The sequence below is a fragment of the Polypterus senegalus genome, chromosome 4, assembly GCF_016835505.1.
Source record: "Polypterus senegalus isolate Bchr_013 chromosome 4, ASM1683550v1, whole genome shotgun sequence".
NCBI lineage: Eukaryota > Metazoa > Chordata > Cladistia > Polypteriformes > Polypteridae > Polypterus > Polypterus senegalus.
In genome coordinates, this window is record NC_053157.1 from 47,918,378 (window position 1) to 47,940,410 (window position 22,033).

Below are 22,033 nucleotides of genomic sequence, written 5' to 3' on the forward strand. Positions count from 1 at the left end.
TGTTCTTTTTGTTGACATGAGTGATCATTTGTGGCCCTAAATAGGTCAAGCATGCTTGCAAAACTATTAATATCAAACAAGTTTGTAAAATATATGATGATGAAAATAGCTAACTGGTAATGTATTAATGTAAAGTATACTACTACTACCTTAATCAACAGAACAATAGCAAATGTGCAAATATGAATTTTTTTCTGTTTATTATCTTCTTATTAATTAGTTTTGCTTTCAAATTAATCAATAAAACAGTTCCAATGAATTATAATATTATGATTAGCACTTTAAAATTGATGGTAAGTTCTACTAGCATTATGACCAGCATCCTTCATCTTATAAAATCTTTTACAGGTTGTTGCTCACCCTGGACCTACAGCTTACAGGAAAGCTCAAATTCTATAAGCATTTTATTGAAAGAATAACACAAGCAAAATGCACCTGTTTCCTTCTGCTATTTTCTTCTCAGTGCAACTCAGTAGCCTAGTATTCGTTTAAATTTGTATGAGTAATACTGTTTACAATCTTGCTTCTTTGTGCTTTTTACTTTACAGTGATTGAAGTGTTTACATCTAGAAGGATAAATATGGTCATGGATTACAAAACATTTTAATGAGACATGCTTAGCTGTATCAGAGTGTGCACACTATACTGTAATATCTTACATTTTTTCAGTATGCTCACTCTGTATGAAGTAGTAATATATTTAGACTGCTTGAGAATCTCTTACCGCTTACTCCTGACAACAACAATGTGGCTGACTCCACTTACTTTAATTGAATACAATGCTATATGAATTGCAGTGATGTCACGCCATAGAGAACCGTGTATAAAGTACAATGACAAAGTACTTAACTATTAGCTCAAAGCAGTTTATTTTACGCCAAAGAACAATGAATATTTCCTATAAGAAAAAGCTAATCAAACTTTTAAAATTGCATAAACTATAGTTGAAAATAACAAACTGTTTGAGCTGTAACTTAACTGTTGGAAAATTACAAATTCAATGCATACAACGTTCAAATCAAAATGAAAGAGCCTACAGGAAATGATTTTAGTTGCTGAGTAAGGGTTGAGTTGAGAGATTTGTTAAGTACACAAAGTCAACAATGTAGTCAGTGACTTTTTCTACAGTATTTAGCATGTGGTCAGCACCATGTCTTTTTGTTAGACTCACAGATTTTTAGTTCCACTTTATTTAAAAAAAACTCCAGGATACATTGTCTAGGATACATTGCCAACTTAACCTATTAATTTGCAGAACAAGGAAAAATAAAATTTAATATTTACAGTATTATGTTGCCAGTGAATATTTCTACGGTAGTTGCTAATTATTTATTAATCCCATTTACTGTGTATTAAGCATATATAATATATAAAAATGTAAGATACACTATATGTGAATGATTACATGTAGATCTAACTGTCATGTGCCTGTCTGTAAATACAAACTTATGACATTCAGTATTTATTCATGAAGAAGTGATGATCTGTTTGTGGAGGAAAGAGTTTTGTTGTATCTCTGCACTGTACCATATTATTTGTGTGCATTCTTTGATGGACTTGGATTCTTTTCTGGTTGTGATTTTCCACCCTTATCAAAAAAGCCAGTAAAAAGTCCATAATGATTATCTGTAACCCGGAAAAGTCTGAGATTTTTTTGGAAGAATTTTTAATAGTTATATAATTGTATATATACAGTATATCTTTCAGTTGCGAGAAGCAGTCATAGAATGGTTGAAAATAGTTTTACTGTCAAATAATGCAAAGAGTATGCGACACATGTTTCACCCTAATTCTGGGCTCATCAGGCGTACACACTCACTGCACCCCCCTCTCGGGGAATCGAACCTTGGACGTCAGCGCTAGAGGCGAAGCCTCTAACGTTGCACCACGGCGTGTGGTTTGTTCATTTGACAGCATGTAGTTAGGGGTAATTATATTCATGGCATTCTTAGTCTGAATTACAATCAGTGAGCAAAAGCAGTGAGTCTGTACGCCTGATGAGCCCAGAATTAGGGCGAAACACGTGTCGAGTACTCTTTGCATTATTTGACAGTAAAACTATTTTCAACCGTATATATATATATACCCTAATATACAGTATATAATTAACTGAGGGCGGCACGGTGGCGCAGTGGGTAGCGCTGCCTCCTCGCAGTTAGGAGGCCCAGGTTCGCTTCCTGGGTCCTCCCTGCATGGAGTTTGCATTTTCTTCCCGTGTCTGTGTGGGTTTCCTCCAGATGCTCTGGTTTCCTCCCACAGTCCAAGGGCATGCAGGTTAGGTGCATTGCCGATTCTAAATTGTCCCTAGTGTGTGCTTGGTGTGTGTGTGCCCTGCGGTGGGCTGGTGCCCTACCCAGGGTTTGTTTCCTGCCTTGCGCCCTGTGTTGGCTGGGATTGGCTCTTGCACACCCCCGTGACCCTGTAGTTAGGATATAGCGGGTTGGATAATGGATGGATGGATAGATAATTACCTGACTAGGTTTAAGAATCTCCATCCATAAACACATTTAAACCGCACTTAGAAACATGTTCTCTCTTGGTTTAAAGCAGCTCTATCTTTAATTATATTTTTTTAATTTAAATCTTCTGGAACAAATGCTCACTTATCACACTGCATTGTGGTTTATAATGATTTTAAGGCCTTTAATACTCACAGTCATTTACACCCACTTTCACTCGGATAGATATTAACAATATTATAATATCCAACAATACAATGATAATACAGCCATTTTGCTTTTAAACTGAAGACCAGCTTTTAACATTATTGATCACAGCATTCTATAATACAAATTTGATAATTACGTTCAGCTGTTGGGCATTGGTCTACACTTATCGATACATTTTCAATATGCACATATATCTGAAGTTATATTGCCATCATATTATTTTTCTCATTATATGCTAATATGTGGGGTTTCTTTAGAAAATGTTATACTGTATTAATTTTTAATTACATACAGAAGACACTTATTATCAGTCACACTAAAGAATGTTTCCTTTAATGTGTCATTAAATAAATGATTTAAAACTCTTGATGACTGATAACTACTATATTTAATAACAAGGCACTCAAACATTTAAATTCAGAGAGCAAAAACATTGATTTGGCACATCTGAATTAAATTCAAGTGTTGTTTTGATGCTCATCTATACTTTAATCATCTGTGTGGTCTTTTGATCTTGGAACTGCTAGAAGTTCACTTTCTCCTGCATACTCACTAGGTGAAACTTTTGTTTTCTCATTTTCCTTGGCCATCCAACCATAATAATGGATATGTTAGCAAAGCAGGAATTGAGTTTTACCTTTTTAACCATAAGAGATTTACAAACTAGGAAGACCAGTTCAGGGTCTCAGGTAGTTGGAGCCTATCTCAACAGTATCAGATAGAAGACAATAACCACCCCTCATTGAAATAGCAGCCCATTGCAGAACACATTGACATAAAAATCTGCAGGCATTTGTATAGGGATAGTAGTATTCAAATACATTTTCTGATGTTACTGGACACATCATCAGTGATGTTCCAGGAATCATTCCATGTTTCAGGTCTTTCAACATCATATACCCTAATCAGAGATCAGGTGGAGCTGATCAAAAGCCTGCTTGTGTCCAGATTGCAAACTAGCTTCTTAGATCTCAACTCTCTCCCTCTTGAGCCACAGCCATGAAGAGGCTCTCTCCACCACTTCAGTGGTTGTGGTGAAGATGGTATATTTTTCTGTTAGAATAGTAATGCATTTTCTTCCAATTATTAAGTTTCTAACATGCTTAATTATACTAAATAGGTGTCAAAAGCTAAGACGTTTTTAATTTAGGTAAACAAAGGACATGCATTAGGCACATGCTGGTCTCAAGAGCACCTGTTTTGACTCACAACCCGTCACAAACGGGTCTCTAAAAAGGTCAAAAACTGGGGCCCTTGCCTGGCATGGAAATTAAAACACTTGACAACATTTTTTTGAACAGCTGTGGGAGAAATGGTCTTACAAAAAACAAAGCAAGCTGAAGCTGTGAGTTAAGAGTCACAAGCAAAGGTAAAGGCACAACGAGAGGGAGCTGCAGAGGGTCAAAAAGTGGGCTAGATACAGATCCCTGACAGAGGGGGAGACAAACAGCTGCAAACAAGTTATAACTGCTTTATCGGAAAGGCTGGCTACCAGACAGAGGGCAGGAGAGACTGACACCATCTATTATGATCATATGATGATACTAACATTTAAGTTCTGCTGGAACTCGTATAATGTAAGTTGTTACACTTATTTTCTTCTGCTTTGGCATGACGTTAGTTGGTATTGAGATGCCAGTATCGCCTAGTCCAGAACGTAAAAGGCCATACTGGCCATGAACTAGATGTACTCAGAGTTGGGAGGAGTATGTTGGACAAAAATATGACTAGTGGAAGGAACAGGGGCGCAGGGCAAAGAGAAAGGATGGAAGGAATGAGCAGGAGGAGATACAAACGTAACAATCAAGAGTGGATCTCTGTATAGCTGGGTCTAGAGGGCATTTATTTATTTAATATTTATTTATTTATGATTGTTATTATTTTTATGATTATATTATATCTCTTATAACATGTAGCCCCCTGTGTATTCTTCATTTTAATAAAAAAAAATCTTTTTTTAGTAAAAATCGTTTATAAGAACAGTTTGGTCTCCTTGGCATAATTTTGGGTGTGAAGCCCATTCAAGAGCACTACCCTCAAGCCACAAAACTATAATAAAAATTTAAATACATATGGAGGGATTGTAGGGTTGTTACTAATGCAAATATGTTTTATTTCGTATTGCTGGACAACGCTACATAATTAAAAGCTGCGACAATACCTGTCCTGTCCTATCTGCCTATGCACATATTGAACGGTGTCTATAACGGTTTTAAGCCCATTTAATTCTGAGCAGGGTAGTGGGGGAACAGTTTCTATAGAGAACTATAATAACTGATCAAAAAGAAAAATCTCCAACTACAGATTAACTAACAACTGCAAAAGCATGGAATGGTGCAACCCACTTTTGTGTTGAATAGATGATATATTATGTATGCTTCATTTTACAAAATCAGTGAAGGAAATTTGCTTCTAACAATTTCTGGACTTACCTTATTGATGATAAATATGTGCCAATTTCAACAAGGCTGACATCTGTTACATAAGGACAGGAACTAAGAGTTAAATTTTCCAGTTTATGGCATTGTTTTGCAATGTGGTGCACAACACAATCTTTAATCTGTAAAAGATGAAGGATATATACAGTACATTGAAAAATGTCATTTTTTAATTTTTTATGTTCTAACTTTAAGCAGTTTGTGGAAATATTATTCATTTTCACACAACAAGTAGCTGAGAGAACAGGTTGACTAGGGTAGGCAAGACTGCCTTAGTAACAGATTCTAGTTCCTCTTGGGGCATATGCAGATTTTCCTAGGTCAGAGCAAAAACATACAGTAATCTGTCTAAAATGTGCAGGGTCTACCACACATGTATCCCAGTATAGGTTTCTTGTATCAGCCCACGTTTTATTAATACATCATACATCATCATACATCCTTATGAAATACTAAAGACATCTGAACTTACTCTGGTATTTTTACTTGATCTGAGCAAGAAACAGATTTACATGTACTGTACTGTATTTATTTTAAAGTGACCCCATTCACACCTGAGATAAATCCCTTCTTCTAGTTATAGCCATGACCTCGTTCTTTTAACGTCAAACCACACCTTGTGACTGTAGGGAAGGATGGGAATGTAGACTGACCAGTTAACTGGTCTAAGGTGAAGAAGAAGAAATGACAGAGAAACAAAATGGAATGTTTAATTATTTCTAAATAGGTGGGTGTCAAACCACTGTCTATCAATCTGTCCTGAATACCAGCTTTACATGAAGAAGAGTTAGGGCCATACGGCAATAATCCTGCTATTACTGAATATGGGGTTGGGGAAGAGGATGAAAATAAATCAACCAATTAAGATGTATTGATTAATCTAAAAATACAGCTTTAAAATACATTCATTCATCGATCATTTTTTGAATCTCTTTAACTGCCCATTTGAATTTGGGAGAAAATAACAATCTGTTATAGCAGTAAAAGGGACACAACAAAACAAGACTGTATTCAAATGTCAGTCAAACAACAAACAGATTTATATGTATTTATTTTAAAGTGACCCCAGTCACATCTGAAATAACTATCTTCCTCCAGTTATAGCCATGACCTTGTTCCTTTAATGTCAAACCACACCTTGTGACCGTAGGGAAGAATGGGAATGTAGATTGACCAGTTAACTGGTTTAAGGTGAAGAAGAAGAAATGACTGACAAAAAAAATGCAATATTAAATTATTTCTAAATAAGTGGGTGTCAAACCACTGTCCATCAATCTGTCCTGAATACCAGCTTTACCTGAAGAAGAGTTAGAGCCATATGTTCATGGTAAGAATCCTGCTATCACTGAATATGGGGCTGGGGAAGGGGCCATGTTCAAGTGCCAGTCATACAAAAAGCAAGCAGATACAAATTAAATGTTTAAAATGGAGAAATTTAAGGCAGTTTAGTTTATTAATCTGAAATAATATACAGTAATGGGGGTTTTAAAATATATACTTCAAGGAAAAGCAGAAAAAATGCATTAAAGGATAAATACAGCTATTACTTTTTAATGGATACACACAGAATAACATATTTTAAAATTGAAATTTTTTTTAATTAGTCGGATGAACTTAGAAACATATTCTGATTAAAAGAAGTTTTTGTATCGATATTCAGTAAATGCCTTGAATACAAAATACAGTAGACAAAGAGAGTACTTGCTTGTACTTTTCTATTGTTACTTAGCTTTAAAGAAAAATAAAATTCTCTTCAAAATTGATTACTGCCCTTTGGTGTAGTGTTTAATGCTTTTGGCTCATGGATCCAGTATTGTGGGTTCAAAGCCCTGCACCATGTCTCAACTTGTGGGGAGATTGAATGTTCTAACTATGTTTGTGTATATTCATTGCCTCAAGTACTCCAGTTTTCCCTCCACATCCCAAAGATCAACATGTTAGGTTAACTGACAATTCTAAGTAAGCCTCATATCTGTGTAAGCTTGAGTGAGTCCTGTGATGGAATATTATCTCCTGCTTTGTGCCTGTTGCTTCTAAGATGAGCTCCAGGCTTTCATTAACTAATTTGAATTAAGCAGATCCAGGAATGCTAAGTAGTATATTAATATGGATTAATTTTACAATAAGCATCAAATTAAATATATCTGGAATTGTCTTATGCACAAAACAACACACACAAAAAGCAACTACAGTAAATTTGTCAATCTATTAATAATACAATTACAGTATTTTAATAACTGTATTAGTAATACAAGTAATTATATACAGTGTTTTATACATTACAAATACAAACATACCATATTATTATTAGCTTAAAAAATGTAACTTACCACATTAAGACCTGTCACATTAAGTGATGTTAGATTTTTAAAGCAGCCCATCATCTTTGTCAGACCCATTTCTGTAAGCTTTGGGATTCTACCTATATTTAAGGTTTTCAAGTTGGAACATTCATTGGCCATGAAACACAAAGACCTTTCACTCAGGGTGTGACATCCAAATATTTCAAGCTTGTGAAGACTTGTGGAAATAAAACATAACAGCATTAAGTAATATACTATATATATCTAAACATCCATTCACTTCTTGTAATGGCAATGAGAGCCTATTCAGACAGCAGTGTTTGTAAGGCAGGGACCTTTTTCATGGATGAGGCACAAGAGTGCATTATATGAAAAAGGTTACTTTTTATTATAAAAAGCTTAATAAATAATTTCCTTCTAATGTATTCTTATGATATGTAAACAACATGTCCAAGAACAATCCAATATACACACTTGATTCTGGATGACTACTATTTCTAGACCAGACAATGTCTTTAAGGAGTCTGTATATTTTCTTGTAAAAATGTTGTTTTTCCAGACTTATTATATTTTTTATCTACATGTTAGGTTGGTTGGAGATTTACTTATGAGTATGAATGTCAATGAGTGTGTTTTACAATGGATTGGAGCCCACAGAAGTATTGGTTTAACATCAGTCTGTGGCCCAGGGGTGCTGGGGTAGGCTCTGGCCACCTGCCTCTCTGTATTAGACTAAGATATTAAGAAAAATAAATTAATAATTATTACCTTTCTAAAAGTTAGCATGAAAAATTATTACAAAACCTTTCTTATAACCAACATTTTTAGAATAGTTAAAGAGAATACAGGAGCTATTTTAAATACTTTAGATTTTAGGAACCTATTAATTCAATTTTTTTTAAGGTTCCAGAGATTTTTTTTTGTCACATGAAACATCATAAAGGAGTATAAAATGCAGTGAAATGTTTTGGTTTTTTTCTAGAATAATCTGGACTGTGCCTAAAAGAAAAATCTAATGCTGGTTCCATGACAAAAATATAAGATAGGAGTAGCAGAAAAACAAGAATCTAATAATGCTGTTCATTTAACAATAAGATGCCAACTGTGTGGAAGCACCTACAGAATCTTTCAGTCCTAGTTTTTAGGCTGCATAGTGGTCTCCCTGACATTTTCTTCTGGGATTGTTGGAGTCCTTGGATACCCTTTGAGACCTGACCATACATTGTCTCATGAAGTGCCAATAGTGCACTCAGCCAGGCACACAACCTTCTGTAAAGAATTCTGTACCAGGAAAGTGCAGTTCCCAGATAACTAGGTAACTGACATATAAACATTGAAGTATTTTTAAACAAAATCTAAAGATAAGCATAGTGGAACTAGCTTTTTGGTCACCATGCTTCAAAAGTGTGGAACAGCATTTCTAAAAATATCATGAAAGCTAGATGTATCTCAAAACATATTTGTTTACTCCTGCCTTTAATTGATTGTTTAACATTTTCAATATTGTTTTTTAGCTCTTTTGCATTGTCTTTTTTTATTTTATTTCATTAGAATTTTATTTTTTCATTATGAAATTGTTGTGATATTGGTATTTTTGTAATAAGCACCTTGAGCTGCAAAATTGAAGAAAAGTGCTCTATACATAGAATTATTATTATTATTAACAGTAAAATAGAAGGTATGTGAAAAATATTTTCATTCTTTTACACATTTAAACAAGAAACTCTCTTTTCCGATATTGTATTTAACTACATGAAATCAGACTATACAGTATATTTAGAACAATACTACAAAATGATATGTTACTATACATACAATATATCATACAATATTTTATTAAAGTGCACACATTTAAGAAAAATTCCACAAGGATTCAACAGTATTTTCAACTTTAAGCTACATCATCTATTCATTCATTAAATAAACTTTTTTAATCTCTTTAATTTTATATGACATTAACTAGGTATCAACAAAAGATTTTACTAAATGTGAACTATTCATATTTAGAAATTATTTATAAATCATGAAAAAATATACTGTATTGTACCTTGCTCCATGTTTCTTAACAAGGGTGCTGAGGGTCTCATCTCTCATCTGGCACCCATTAACAGACAGATTCTCTAAACTGCAAAACAGAATGTACAATGATAATGTGAAACAAAACAGCTGAAAAAATAATATGTTGTGATTTTTCAGAGTGCTCATGAGACATTACCAAGTAAGAATAAAGTTTAACTAAATATTAGAAAAATAAAGCACTTCATTATATAAAAAAACTAGTGTTTGGTTAATCGGATATACAATTTAAAATTTCTTTTTCTTTGGAATTGTTTCAATTTCATTATTTGCACTTTTACTTTAAAGCTTCATTAAAAACAATATTTTTTGAAGACACATTGTGACAATGCAACGTATAACTGCCCGTGAGTGAATATTGTTTCTGTTTCTCTAATAAGTAATGTGACTTTTTCTAATGTTTGTCCCTGTGATTTATTGATTGTCATAGCAAAAGCTATTCTCACAGTAGACTGTAAACATTTTAATATGAATGGCATATCACGATCTCCTTTGGTGTGTAATGTTATTCACGGAATATATACATTACCTTTCTTTTTGCCTGTTAAAATTTGCATCACTTCTCCGTGATCATAAATATACACCTGATCAAATTGTGTATTCTTTGAAATTCAACTTGTCGTTGCTTTAACTGTTCCAGGACCACAGATTCTCATAGCGTATGGTCTATTATTCTGTAAAACCACGTTTTGTGCATTGAATGATGCGAATGCGAAAAGACTTTGTTGTCTACTCTTTGCCTTTTATTTCTGACCTCGATTTGTCCTGCTCTTTTTTCAGTTACACCTGGTTCTGATGATTAATCACCGTTTGTTTTGTGGTAATGCAATCTTTTCTATCTTTTTTTTTGATACTGTAGCGACTGACATGATAATGTGTCACAAAAGTTTTACTTGAACAATCGCTGACTTTGTAACCCCAAACACAACTTTCTAGCACCTTCTCCAATCCCTCATCCCCCACCCCCCCCTTACCACATCAATCAATACCCCGCTATCAGTCTTCTGTGCTGTACTCAACCCTCCCTCAATCGGACTGAACAGTCACTTACAACCAAAAAGGCCGTAACCTGGCTGGGACGCTGCAATACTTTCGAATTTTACTGGTTTCATAATCTCTTATGTCTTTTTTTCTCTCCAACGCCTTTGGGTCTCTATTCTCCGTATTGTCCTTATACACTTTATATGTGTTGAGAGCATAGGATCTGTGTGAACTACATGCTTTTACACGACTGACTGTTTTTTGATGGATGTGCCCTTATATGATATACAATATTTTGTAAGCAGGGCATGTCTTGCAAGAATCTCATATTCCACGTCCCCGCGAGACGGCCCTGGCACAGTCTCTTGGCACCAACTCTCATGTTTACGGTGCCCGCAAGACGCTCCATGGCATGTCTCTTTTATCTCGCGGGTCTTTTAAATGTCTTTCGAGAACTTCCGAGAAGAACATGTATCATCGCCTTGCTTTTGCTTTCCAGGTTTTCTTTTATAATAGAGAGATACACAAAAAAGGATTATACAAAATCAAACAAATGTAGAACAAAATAAACACTACAGCCCCATTAGACAGACTTATCCCTAAGTAAAAGACGGGCTGCCTAATAAACGCTCTCAATGAAGCAAGTCCCCAAACCCTCGTTGTCACCTTCTGCATATCTATTTCTTCTTTCGGCTGCTCCCTTTTCCATAAACCTTCACTTAGGCCTTCCTCTTTTCCTCTTGCCTGGCAGCTCTATCCTTAACATCCTTTTCCCAATATACTCAGCATCTCTCCTCTGCACATGTCCAAACCAACGCAATCTCGCCTCTCTGACTTTGTCTCCCAAACATCCAACTTGAGCTGACCCTCTAATGTACTCATTTCTAATCCTATCCATCCTCGTCACACCCAATGCAAATCTTAGCATCTTTAACTTTGCTATCTTCAGCTCTGTCTCCTGCTTTCTGGTCAGTGCCACCATCTCCAACCCATATGTACCGTTTGCTACCATCTTTCAGATATTCTTTTTTCCAGTTTATGACCAAAAGTGCTTTAAAGCATCATTTCCATAAAATTGACTTGAAGCTTTCAAACACCTTCTGCAGCTGATGGATTGATTCTTAATCTTTATTGATTCAGAAGCAAGTTCTTGCATTTAATATTTGTGTTTATTTAATCTAAAGCCTCACCTGTCTCTAATTCTGCAGAATAAAAAAATATCATGAGAGCTGGGATGGGATTCCATTAATAAATTTATCATGGTGAACATTGTTATCCATCCATTCTGTCTAGTATTAGTAGATACAAGATAATGGAGCAATGAATTGTTCTAATAAAAAGTAACCTTCACACCTTTCTTAATAATGTGGTCCCTTAATTGCTTCAAAATAATCAAACACATTCATTTGTTACTATAGCAAACCTTGGTGCAAAGGAGGAAACAATCTTCTATGGGACCTAAATCCATTACAGTCTAAGCTCACTCATACCATGGTAATTTAAACTTTGGTAAGTGGGAAGAAAATTAGAATACCCCCAGAAAGACCCACATAAATATAGGAAGAACAGACAGTGAACACTGGTGTGGCGCAAAATCTGAGGGCTCCCCTTGCAATAGCAGTGGTGTGGGCCCTTCTATGGAAAACGCATTAACAATGGAACCTCAATTTCACATTCCCATATTTGGCATTTTTGCACATTTAACAATTCTTTAGATGTTGTTATTGAGAATAAAAGTTGTTGACTGAAGAAGTCTTTTAAAGCTACCTTCACATTAAAGCTAAAAGTGACTCGATCCTGATTTTACCTTGCATCTATTTTTTTTTAACTGATGAAATTCATTTTTTGACTGATGCAAATCTGATATGGATAGAGATGGCTGTCCAGGACATGCCCCCTATGTGGAAAAGTAATAAAACAATTTTGTCAGACAGATGCTGGTTGCTGCACTACTTTTTATGTTGTTTCAGTGCAAAACATTTTCCGAATCTGTAAGCTTATGATGGCAAGAAAGAGAAACAGGAAATGATTGATGCTGTTGATCTGTTGGCATTTATTAGTGCTGGTTTTCTGTATATAGAAACATGTGGTCCAAGGGAATGGTGAGAGCACAATGGTACAGATGTGGATGGAAAACAGTTCTTACAAGAATGGTGCAAATCCCCCTTGAAATGTTTGACTCTTTTTTTTCTGCTAATCACAATCAAAAATATTAGCTCTGTGTTACAGATCTAAATTGGAACACTTCAGACTTTATCATAACTATTTTTCAATATATAAAGTAGAGTGAAGATATAAAACACCCTAATCACAACAAACCCACGCATGTACTAATCATTGATAGTTTTCTGCATTTAACACTATATTTGTCATCGGACCCTAGAAAAATGCTACATGTGTGTTCTACTATATTTTAAACTTGTCTGGTTGTCTGCAGAAACTATTCAAACAAATGCTTTCTAGGATATCAAATAAAATTAAAGCTGTGTTGTGCCTGATCAGTTTGTTGTAATTAGGGGGAAAACTGATATGAAGGTAACATATGAAACATTTCGAGAACCTCCTGTTATCTTAGATTGTGGCTGTGGCAGTTGTTTGCTTTGAAGAGCACTTAGTTGTTTTCTGTTTTTTACCATGATGTAACTCTTTATTGTCTACCTGCTAACTTTGCATATTTCAAGTGTTACCGTCCCCACCTGTAAATCCATCTGTTGCTAGATACTGCAACACTCACCTCTGAAAGGTAATTTTTAAAGAACTCATTGTCTACATGGAATATGCACTTTCCCCCCATTTGAACTGACTTCAGGTTTCTTTCCACATCTCAAAGACAAAAAGGTTAACTGGTAGTCTGATGTGACTAAACATGGGCATATGAGTGATTTTGCCCTGTGATGTTCCTAATTGATGGATAGGCAAAGGACATAAGAACCAAGCAAATAGAGATGTGATAAATTAAATCACAGCAAGAAGCTAACTATAGGCAGGATGTGGTCATTGATTTATAAATCACTTCAAATAAGACCAGCAGATACAGGATGGGCCAGACTAAGTTTAGAAACTACTAAAACAGATGATAATTTTAAATATTTTCTATTTTAGTTATTTACATTTGAAACAATGGCATGCAAAGTTGCACCTAATCATGATTCAGAATACATAATACTTAAAAATTCTTAGCTATATGTGAGAGTGGATCTATATGCATTGCTGAATTATAATACATGTGCTGCAGTATACAACAAATAATACTGTATTTTATCATGTTTAGAAATGCACACATTTAAATTATATTTGGAGCTCTCTAAACTGCTTCAGTGGAAGGGACTGGGGATATTTTTGTGCAAAAAAGAAATGCATCATATGTAAAATATTATATGTAAAACCTTTACTAGCATAGACCAAATCACCTTAATCTCTCAGAAACATTTCCAGTATTTTTAATAGCTCTAAAATGTCTAAAAAAACAGTTGTTTACCTGTATCTTTTTACTAAATAAACTGATTGCTTTAATATCTCTTATTTAAATCACCTTCTTGTGACATAGATGACACAAAATAATTAAGTTTATTTTAAAACCAAATTGGAGTGCAATAAAATACATTAACGCATACTGCAAAAACCTACAGTAAATCATGTCATTGATACTAATATATACAATCATAGACACTAAAGAAACAAATAAAAAAAACTGTAATTCTAAAAAAGTGGTTATTTTTAAAAAAGTGCTTATGACATAAAACATTTTAAAACAATGATATTATCTGTGTATTGCATATGTTTTATTAGTTTTTAAATACAAGCAGATAACATGCCAACCCAATCTTAACAATCAACACTGTTACCATTTGCAGCTTTGTATAATTGCCATAATGCCTTTGTCTGTGGCTCCAGTCCAGCTGATGTCCACTGATGTGATATGAGGGCAGTACATGCTGGCATGTACGAGAATGGAGTCTCCATTGAACCCAGGTCCACTGCAGCTGGTAATATTCAGCTCCTGGGTTTGAATTAAAATCCAGTGTCAATGTATTATCAAGAAAGAATTCAACATTAAAATAGACATGTTACCCATTATAACAATTTTTACAACAATAATTGTAATTAACCTTTGCATCTTTGTGGTATTTTATTACACATACTGTACCTGTGCATTTCATTCACACAATAATATCTTCTTTAACTAATTCTAAAACTGCCATTCTTAACTGTCAGTTAAACTTTCTATGTAATATAAATGGCAGCTGTTCAATTATAAAGCCTGTGATTAACCTATGTGTCATCCATTGATGGCCTTGCCTTGTCAATATAGAGTTTGTTTTCTGCCTTGCGCCCTGTGTTGGCTGGGATTGGCTCCAGAAGACACCCATGACCTGGGTTGGATAATGGATGGATGGATTTGAATTTGCTGAGATGCCATCTTGGTTATTTTATTGACTTCAGCCACTTTTGAGTACTTATCACCACAACATGATGTGTTTCTAGGAAGCATGATCCTAGATGTTGCACTTTGTGATGTCATCAATATGACAATATTTAAGCCAGCACTGTGATGTTAGCTGATGACATTGTGATTTGATAGTAGCAAGAGTAGGGAGAAGGTTGAGGAGAACCTGGAGAGGTGTGAGATATGCTCTAGACAGGAGAGGAATGAAGGTCAGTAGGAACAAGACAGAATACATGTGTGTAAATGACAGGGAGGTCAGTTGAATGGTGAGGATGCAAGGAGTAGAGCTGGCGAAGGTGGATGAGTTTAAATATTTGGGTTTAACAGTACAGAGTAAAAGGGAGTGTGGAAGAGAGGTGAAAAAGAGAGTGCAGGCAGGTTGGAATGGGTGGAGAAGAGTGTCAGGAGTGATTTGTAACAGACGGGTATCAGTAAAAGTGAATGGGAAGGTCTACAGGGCGGTACTGAGACCAGCTATGTTATATGGGTTGGAGACGGTGGCACTGACCAAAAAACAGGAGCCAGAGCTGGAGGTGGCAATGTTAAAGATGCTAAGATTTGCATTGGGTGTGATAAGGATGGATAGGATTAAAAATGAGTACATTAGAGGGTCAGCTCAAGTTGGATGGTTTGGAGACAAAGTCAGAGAGGCAAGATAGCGTTGGTTTGAACATGTGCAGACAAGTAATGCTGAGTATATTGGGAAAGGGATGCTAAGGATAGAGCTGCCAGGCAAGAAGAAAAGAGGAAGGCCTAAGAGAAGATTTATGGATGTGGTGAGAGAGGACATGCAGGTGATTGGTGTAACAGAGTAAGATATATAGGACAGGAAGATATGAAAAAAGATCATCCACTGTGGCAACCCATAATGGGAGTAGCCAAAAGAAGAAGATAACGACTGTGATATGTCCTTGTTCAAGATTGTGCATACTGTTCTAAGACCCTTTTGTGGGTAATAAGATTTCTGACTTTTTAGTTTTGATGTCTGGATTATTTTCGATGTTTAATTCTGATTGATTTCATCACATGATTCTTTGCCCTACATGTTACAACCACCAGCTTTGTTTCCTGGTTGACATTTTCATTTCCTGGTCCTACTCCGATTTTTAAATGCTTGCCTCTTTCTTTGTTGCGGCAGTACACTATTGATCCGTGAGCAGGCAGAATCAAGAAGTATGGAAATTCTTTAATCTATTCATTGTCTAAGCCTGCCTAATCCTTTCATGGTTGCTAGGAGCCTATCCCAGCCGCTGGGCACCAGACAGGAACCAATGCTGGAATGGGCAGTAGTCTGTCTCAAGAATGGAGAGAGATTTGTGTGAAAATATTCACAGCTCCAAGACTATTGTTAGCATTTCTAATTTTCTTCTGTGATTTTTTTTTTATGTTCTTCTTCACAATGTGCTCTCCTTAATCTCTAATTGTTTCTCTAATCTCTAATTGGCATCAATATGACATCACCAGTTATTTAAACAAACTATTATTCTTCAGAGTTTGAATGTGCATTTTTTCCAGTAAACTGGACATCTTCCCTGATTAGTTCTTACAAAGGGATTGGATATTTAATATTGTGTACAGTAAATAGAAAATACCTTAAGGGAGTCTGTACATTGTTTGAATAGCTCATCAAGCCCTCTATCAGTAATTGTTTGCATTTCATTATGACATCTGTACAGTGACAGGATGCGAGGACAATGTCTGCCTATGTTGGCCAACAATCTGTCATTTAAAGAGGCAGAGTTTTCAATGTGAATGACTTCCCCTGAAAAAGAAAACAGATTAGAACACTAGCGGCTATGCCTCTATTGCGTTTAATGATGAAAACAGTGTCTAATAATATTAAAAGATGAAGCTATAAAAACACTATATTGTTGTATAGAACAACCTAAGCACATGATCAGTAAGATTTTTACTGGGTTATTTTAAAGTTTATGTAGTTATCATCTTAATTTACCATAACAATGAATTAACACTTGGTACTATTTAAAGCACAAAGGCGATTTAGATGGATCAATGATCCCTTTTGTTCTGTGCTGATTATTTTTAAATTTGCTGGCAATAAAAGAAAATAGGATTGTCCCAAGCATCTGTTTTCTCATTCCGGTGCTTTCCTAATGTCTGAATATTAATTCTATGTTTTTGAATAAACCACAGCTTTTCACTGTAGTTTTCTTAATGTATATCATGGTGTATGGTTACTTTACTTATTGGAATGATTGATTTTTGATAACAATTTGAACAAGATATAGGAAAAATAAGGCTAAACTTAAATAAAATGTATCTTATAACAGCTGAACAGAGTCTGACCTAATTAATGCAGCAAAATGAGGGCAGGAGTAAATCATGTAAATAAATAACAAATTCAATAACAGCTATAAAGAGGGCTTCCCAGGACCTGCTGGAATGAAAAATGCAATACATTTTATTATTACACACAATAAACGTTTTGAACCTTACTTTCTAAATAAGGTGCACCTACATAATTTACAATCAATTGAAACCCCTTTAATACGGATAGGTGATCTGTATTTAACTAATTATACAACCTCTAAAGCAAATAGGCTGCACCAACAATGATTCTGGTGGGTCATGTTATAGGTAGTCAATATTTATGTGATCAATTATGTTGTGTTTATTATTTGTGATTAACTTAGATCTCTTTGCAGAGCTCTGTTTTTACTTTGATATTAAAGAGTCTTTTTCTGTTGATAGGTGTGAAAAAAGCCAAATTAAATCACAATGATTCGATGTTTTAAAACAAGGAAATGTGAAAACTTCTAAGAGGTGAATACTTTTTATAGGCATTGTAGCTCACTTTCATACATGAAAGTAGCTCAAAGTGCTTTAAAATAGTAATAGCTAAACAGAATTAGAAAAAAAAGTAGAAAAAGTAAAAAAAACAGTGAACAGATATTTATATAAAAGGTTATATAAAACAGACATAAAAAGGTTATATAAAACAGTATATACACACATTTTCATTATGTTTTCTTATAGGAAGCCACAGTGTCCATTGCAAAGCCCGTTTACTATAAAGAATTACTATACCTTTAAAGACTGACTCATATGTATAGTTATAGTATTAACAATAAAACTAACTATGCTTTTCTCAAACCACTAGTCTAATAAAAGAAAACAAAATGATGAACACCTATATAACCAGCATTTAGCAATGCTGTCTGTTGATATCAGGAGTCTTTCATACTACACAGGGCTCAATATATTTCTCTGTTTGTTCTGCACTTGAAAACTCCATACTTCTGCCTGATTTCTGTCACCTACTTACTGTATTTGTACATTTAATAAAGGATTAATTAACTCAATGGGGAAATTAGCACTCTTCAACTATGCTTTCTACTGGCAATGGTGCATTTGCTTTTGCAATCACCTCTATGAATAGTATATAGTTTATCTGTCTATTGATTAATAGGTACAATACAGTAACTGGTTTTTGCTTCTAATCTTTAAATGTAAACAGACTACATACTTTGCATACTGCTGGGAGTGCCACTGAATTCAGACACACTATTTACAGAATCAGCTGCTTACATGTATCCTCTGACTCAGCTTTTGACACTGTTTTGTAACCACAACAGGCACATAACAGAAATAAAAATGATGAAGTTTGATCTTTGGAAACAGATTGAGATCGAAGTGTCTTCATCATCTGGTTGTTACCAATTCCTGATTCTCTGAAATGTAAACATAAGCAAAGGAAAGGTGGAAATCCTCGTATATTGGTGTATGCTTGTACCCCTCATTTCAGCTCAACCTTTCTCTCCACCATATTTTTCATTCCCTTCCGATAAGCTTAATCTACTTCTGTTTTCATTGAATATAGGCATATAAAAATAACTTTAAAAATTATATACATATTAAAAATATGCCACAGTTTTGTTCATAAGAAATACATAGATTTAATACTTGTTTTTAAAAAGTGAAACTGGTTTTCTTTAAGCTCCACAAACTGATGACAAAAGTTTACTATCAGTTTTAAACAGCTTAACTGATTTAGAGTGAAATAACAGTAAAGTCAAAACTAAAATATGAAAGCTGTTTTATAGAGTGACAGCCTGAAACTGCATAGATAAGGCTTTCAAAATGAGAAATAACACAAGAAGAAAGCCAATTATAGATTGTATATCTATAGACGTTGTATATAAAAAAGCAGATCTGAACGTGCCTACTCTCATTGACTAAATGGTTCATAATGTTAATATTTTAAAAAGCCCACATCATACTTACATAGAATGGTGCAATTTAAGTTCCTGTTCACACAAATTCTTGTGTATACATAGTACTTAAACCCCTTAATTGTATGTAGTGATAGTGGTATAATACCAACAAAAGAAACTAAATAAAATATAATTACTATAACACCATATAGTAACACAACAGCAGACATTTGACATGAAAAATATTTATGCAGTAATGACCCAAGGATATGACCCAGGTATAAAAACTATCCCTGAATTTAGTTGTGTAATTACTAATAGTCCTATTTTTTTGCAAGGAAGCTGTTTGCCAGTAATATTTTTTTATAACTTAACCACCCACTGCAGTGCTGTGTGGTCCTAAGCTGAGCAGGTGTCATACCAGGATGTAATGAGCCAGCTGCCACAGACTCCATTAAGAACCTATCAAAGATGATGAGACATCCAGGCTTTTCTCAGACATCTGAGGAAGAAAAGGCACTGACTGATGAGCTATCTTCATGATAACTAAGATTTGATGTGCCTACTTCTAGTCATGGTGGAGAACCCAAGAAAGTTAAAGTTATTGACCCAATTCACAGCATACTCTTTGATGTATTTTCCTGATCACTGAAGTCTATATTTTAAACAGGTCCTGGTTTTTCTGATGATGGGGAGATTGTTGTCCTGACACCAGTGTATAACCAGGTAAATATGTTCTCTGTTTTTGTTAAGAGGTATACCAAAGAAAGTGGTGTCATCAGAAAATTTAATAATGCAGTTTTTTTGGCACATAATCACAAGTAAATAAAGAACAGAGGCTCATCACACTGCCAGTTTGCCCATGCCAGGGTCTACCATTTAGGAAGACCAAATCCAGGTTCAGAGGGTGTCACTGGTTGTCAAGTCTAGGAGCTTAGTAATAATTTTTGATGGTCTTAAATTCTGAGTTGTCATGGAATATCAGTGTCTGCTATTTAGGTGTTCCAGGATGGTATGAGGTTCAATAAATATGGCAGTGTCTGTGTAATGTGCACAGATTGTGATGAAATGCAAACTGTAATTGGTCTGAGCCTTCTAGAATACTTCATATTATATATTCCATCTCCAGTCTTTCAAAGCATTTCATTATAATTGGTGTGTGTGTCACCGGGTCATAATCATTTTGGCCATCTTCATTAGTTTACTCTGGTACAGGGATAACTAAAGTCTTTTCAAAACAGATGTTAACTGTAGAATTTCTCAGTGAGGCATTAAAAATGTCAGTGAAAAACAAGTTAGGTGTTTGCTACGTATTTTTTAAAAAGTCCTCAAATTTCATCTGGACAGGATGCCTTATACGCATTGACTTGTTTAAAAATATTCATTCTAGAAATAGAGAAGCATGGGAAGAACTGTCAGGTCACAGGCATTGAAAGCACTACATTCATCTGGGAAAGAAAATAAGGATGCAACTAGATTAATATTTGGCTTGTAATCTGCAAGCACCTGTATATCTTGCAATGATTAATGGAAATTTTGATTATTGTTGTAGTTTACAGCTTACCCTGTTAATTAGGTTTTTTTTTTTACTTTAATTGTTTTCCTGAGATTAAACCTTAATTTCTGATGTTTCCATATTTTCAATATGAATTATATCACTAATATTTTGTGGCACACACTAAAGTTGTTACAAATATTTAAAGTCATATCAGGAGCCATTTTTTTCTTGTGTGTACCACCATTTTGGACTTAGCTTGTGTATGGTTGCTAGTCATGCTGCTATGCTGGACATCTGAAGTCACAACCCATGATGTCACTGAATAAAGGGTATAAATGTACAAATGATCATGCATTTCCTGATCACTCAAGATTAGACAGAAACCTAAAAACACAGAGAGTGTCTTTATAGTTATAGTTTTGTTTTAATAATTGGTTCAATGGTATTTTGACAAGTTTTTGCTTAGTGGCTACGACAAAAACTAGAAAAGATACACAGTTTGACCTTTGCTTGTTTTGTGGCTTACGCTTCACCTCCCAAGCACTAGTTAAAATATCTCTGCCCTTTCCCTTTTAAGGCATTACAGCAAGAGCCTCAGAAGCTTTAGCCGCAAAGAAAAAAGGGTTTCAGAGTTCCTGAACACCAACACTGTCAGTTTCATTTGACCCAGTTATGATACCATATTTTTCTCATGTTGTATAAATACATGGAATGTGATTATGGAATTGGACTTGGAATTATAACTTTGAACCATCTAAACATATAGCCCAAACAGTAGTCTCAACACATCTTCTTGACCTTCCTGTTCATGGCCGTTTTCTTTGTTGGATGCATTTTTAGGTATTTTGATTTTGACCTTAATCTTATCTCCAATTCCTTCTTTATCTGAAGTGAACAAATTTAAAATTAACCAAACTTGTTTTGTTTTTGGTTGTATATTAAGGATTTGCTTATAGCTGAAGTGTTAGAATGCCTTGGAAATGTACTTTGGGAAAAAATATTCTTCAAATTGATTTGCTATGTTCACCTGGCAGAAAAACTTGTGAAGAATAAATAACTGGCTATTCAGTATTTACTAACTCTGGGAAACATACTTCATGTCTACCAAATTTTAGCAGAAGCCAAATATAGAAGGTAGGAATTCCAGACCCAAGTGATAACTACAAAAGCTTGTAGCATATAGAATATGGGTGTGTCTCACCATTCCTTGGTGTTGAAAAGCAGCGGTGTCATTAATATCTTTTACTCTTGTTGCTAAGTGAGGGATTTCCAAATACATGACTTGCTTTATTTACAGGACTACTGAAAACTTCTTCTTATGCAGTATAAATGACAGGTGACGTGGTTTTGCGCTTTCCCTTATTTACTTAAGGTGTTGCTAGTGTAGGAATTGTACTGTGAGAAAAGAACATGTGGTCTGCTTATGTTAATGTTTTACAAGATACC

At 34.8% G+C, this 22,033-nt stretch overlaps 1 protein-coding gene across 1 annotated transcript in view; it reads right to left on the bottom strand.

The window, feature by feature from the left end:
- The window catches only part of LOC120527313, an 88,953-nt gene that overhangs the window by 10,599 nt on the left and 56,321 nt on the right, over positions 1-22,033 (bottom strand). The window contains exons 9-13 of the mRNA XM_039750578.1: positions 16,507-16,676; positions 14,313-14,467; positions 9,458-9,535; positions 7,438-7,627; positions 5,102-5,229 (exon numbers count right to left, since the gene is read on the bottom strand). Coding sequence (XP_039606512.1) covers positions 5,102-5,229; positions 7,438-7,627; positions 9,458-9,535; positions 14,313-14,467; positions 16,507-16,676 — 721 coding nt within the window. The remainder of the gene's footprint in view (positions 1-5,101; positions 5,230-7,437; positions 7,628-9,457; positions 9,536-14,312; positions 14,468-16,506; positions 16,677-22,033) is intronic.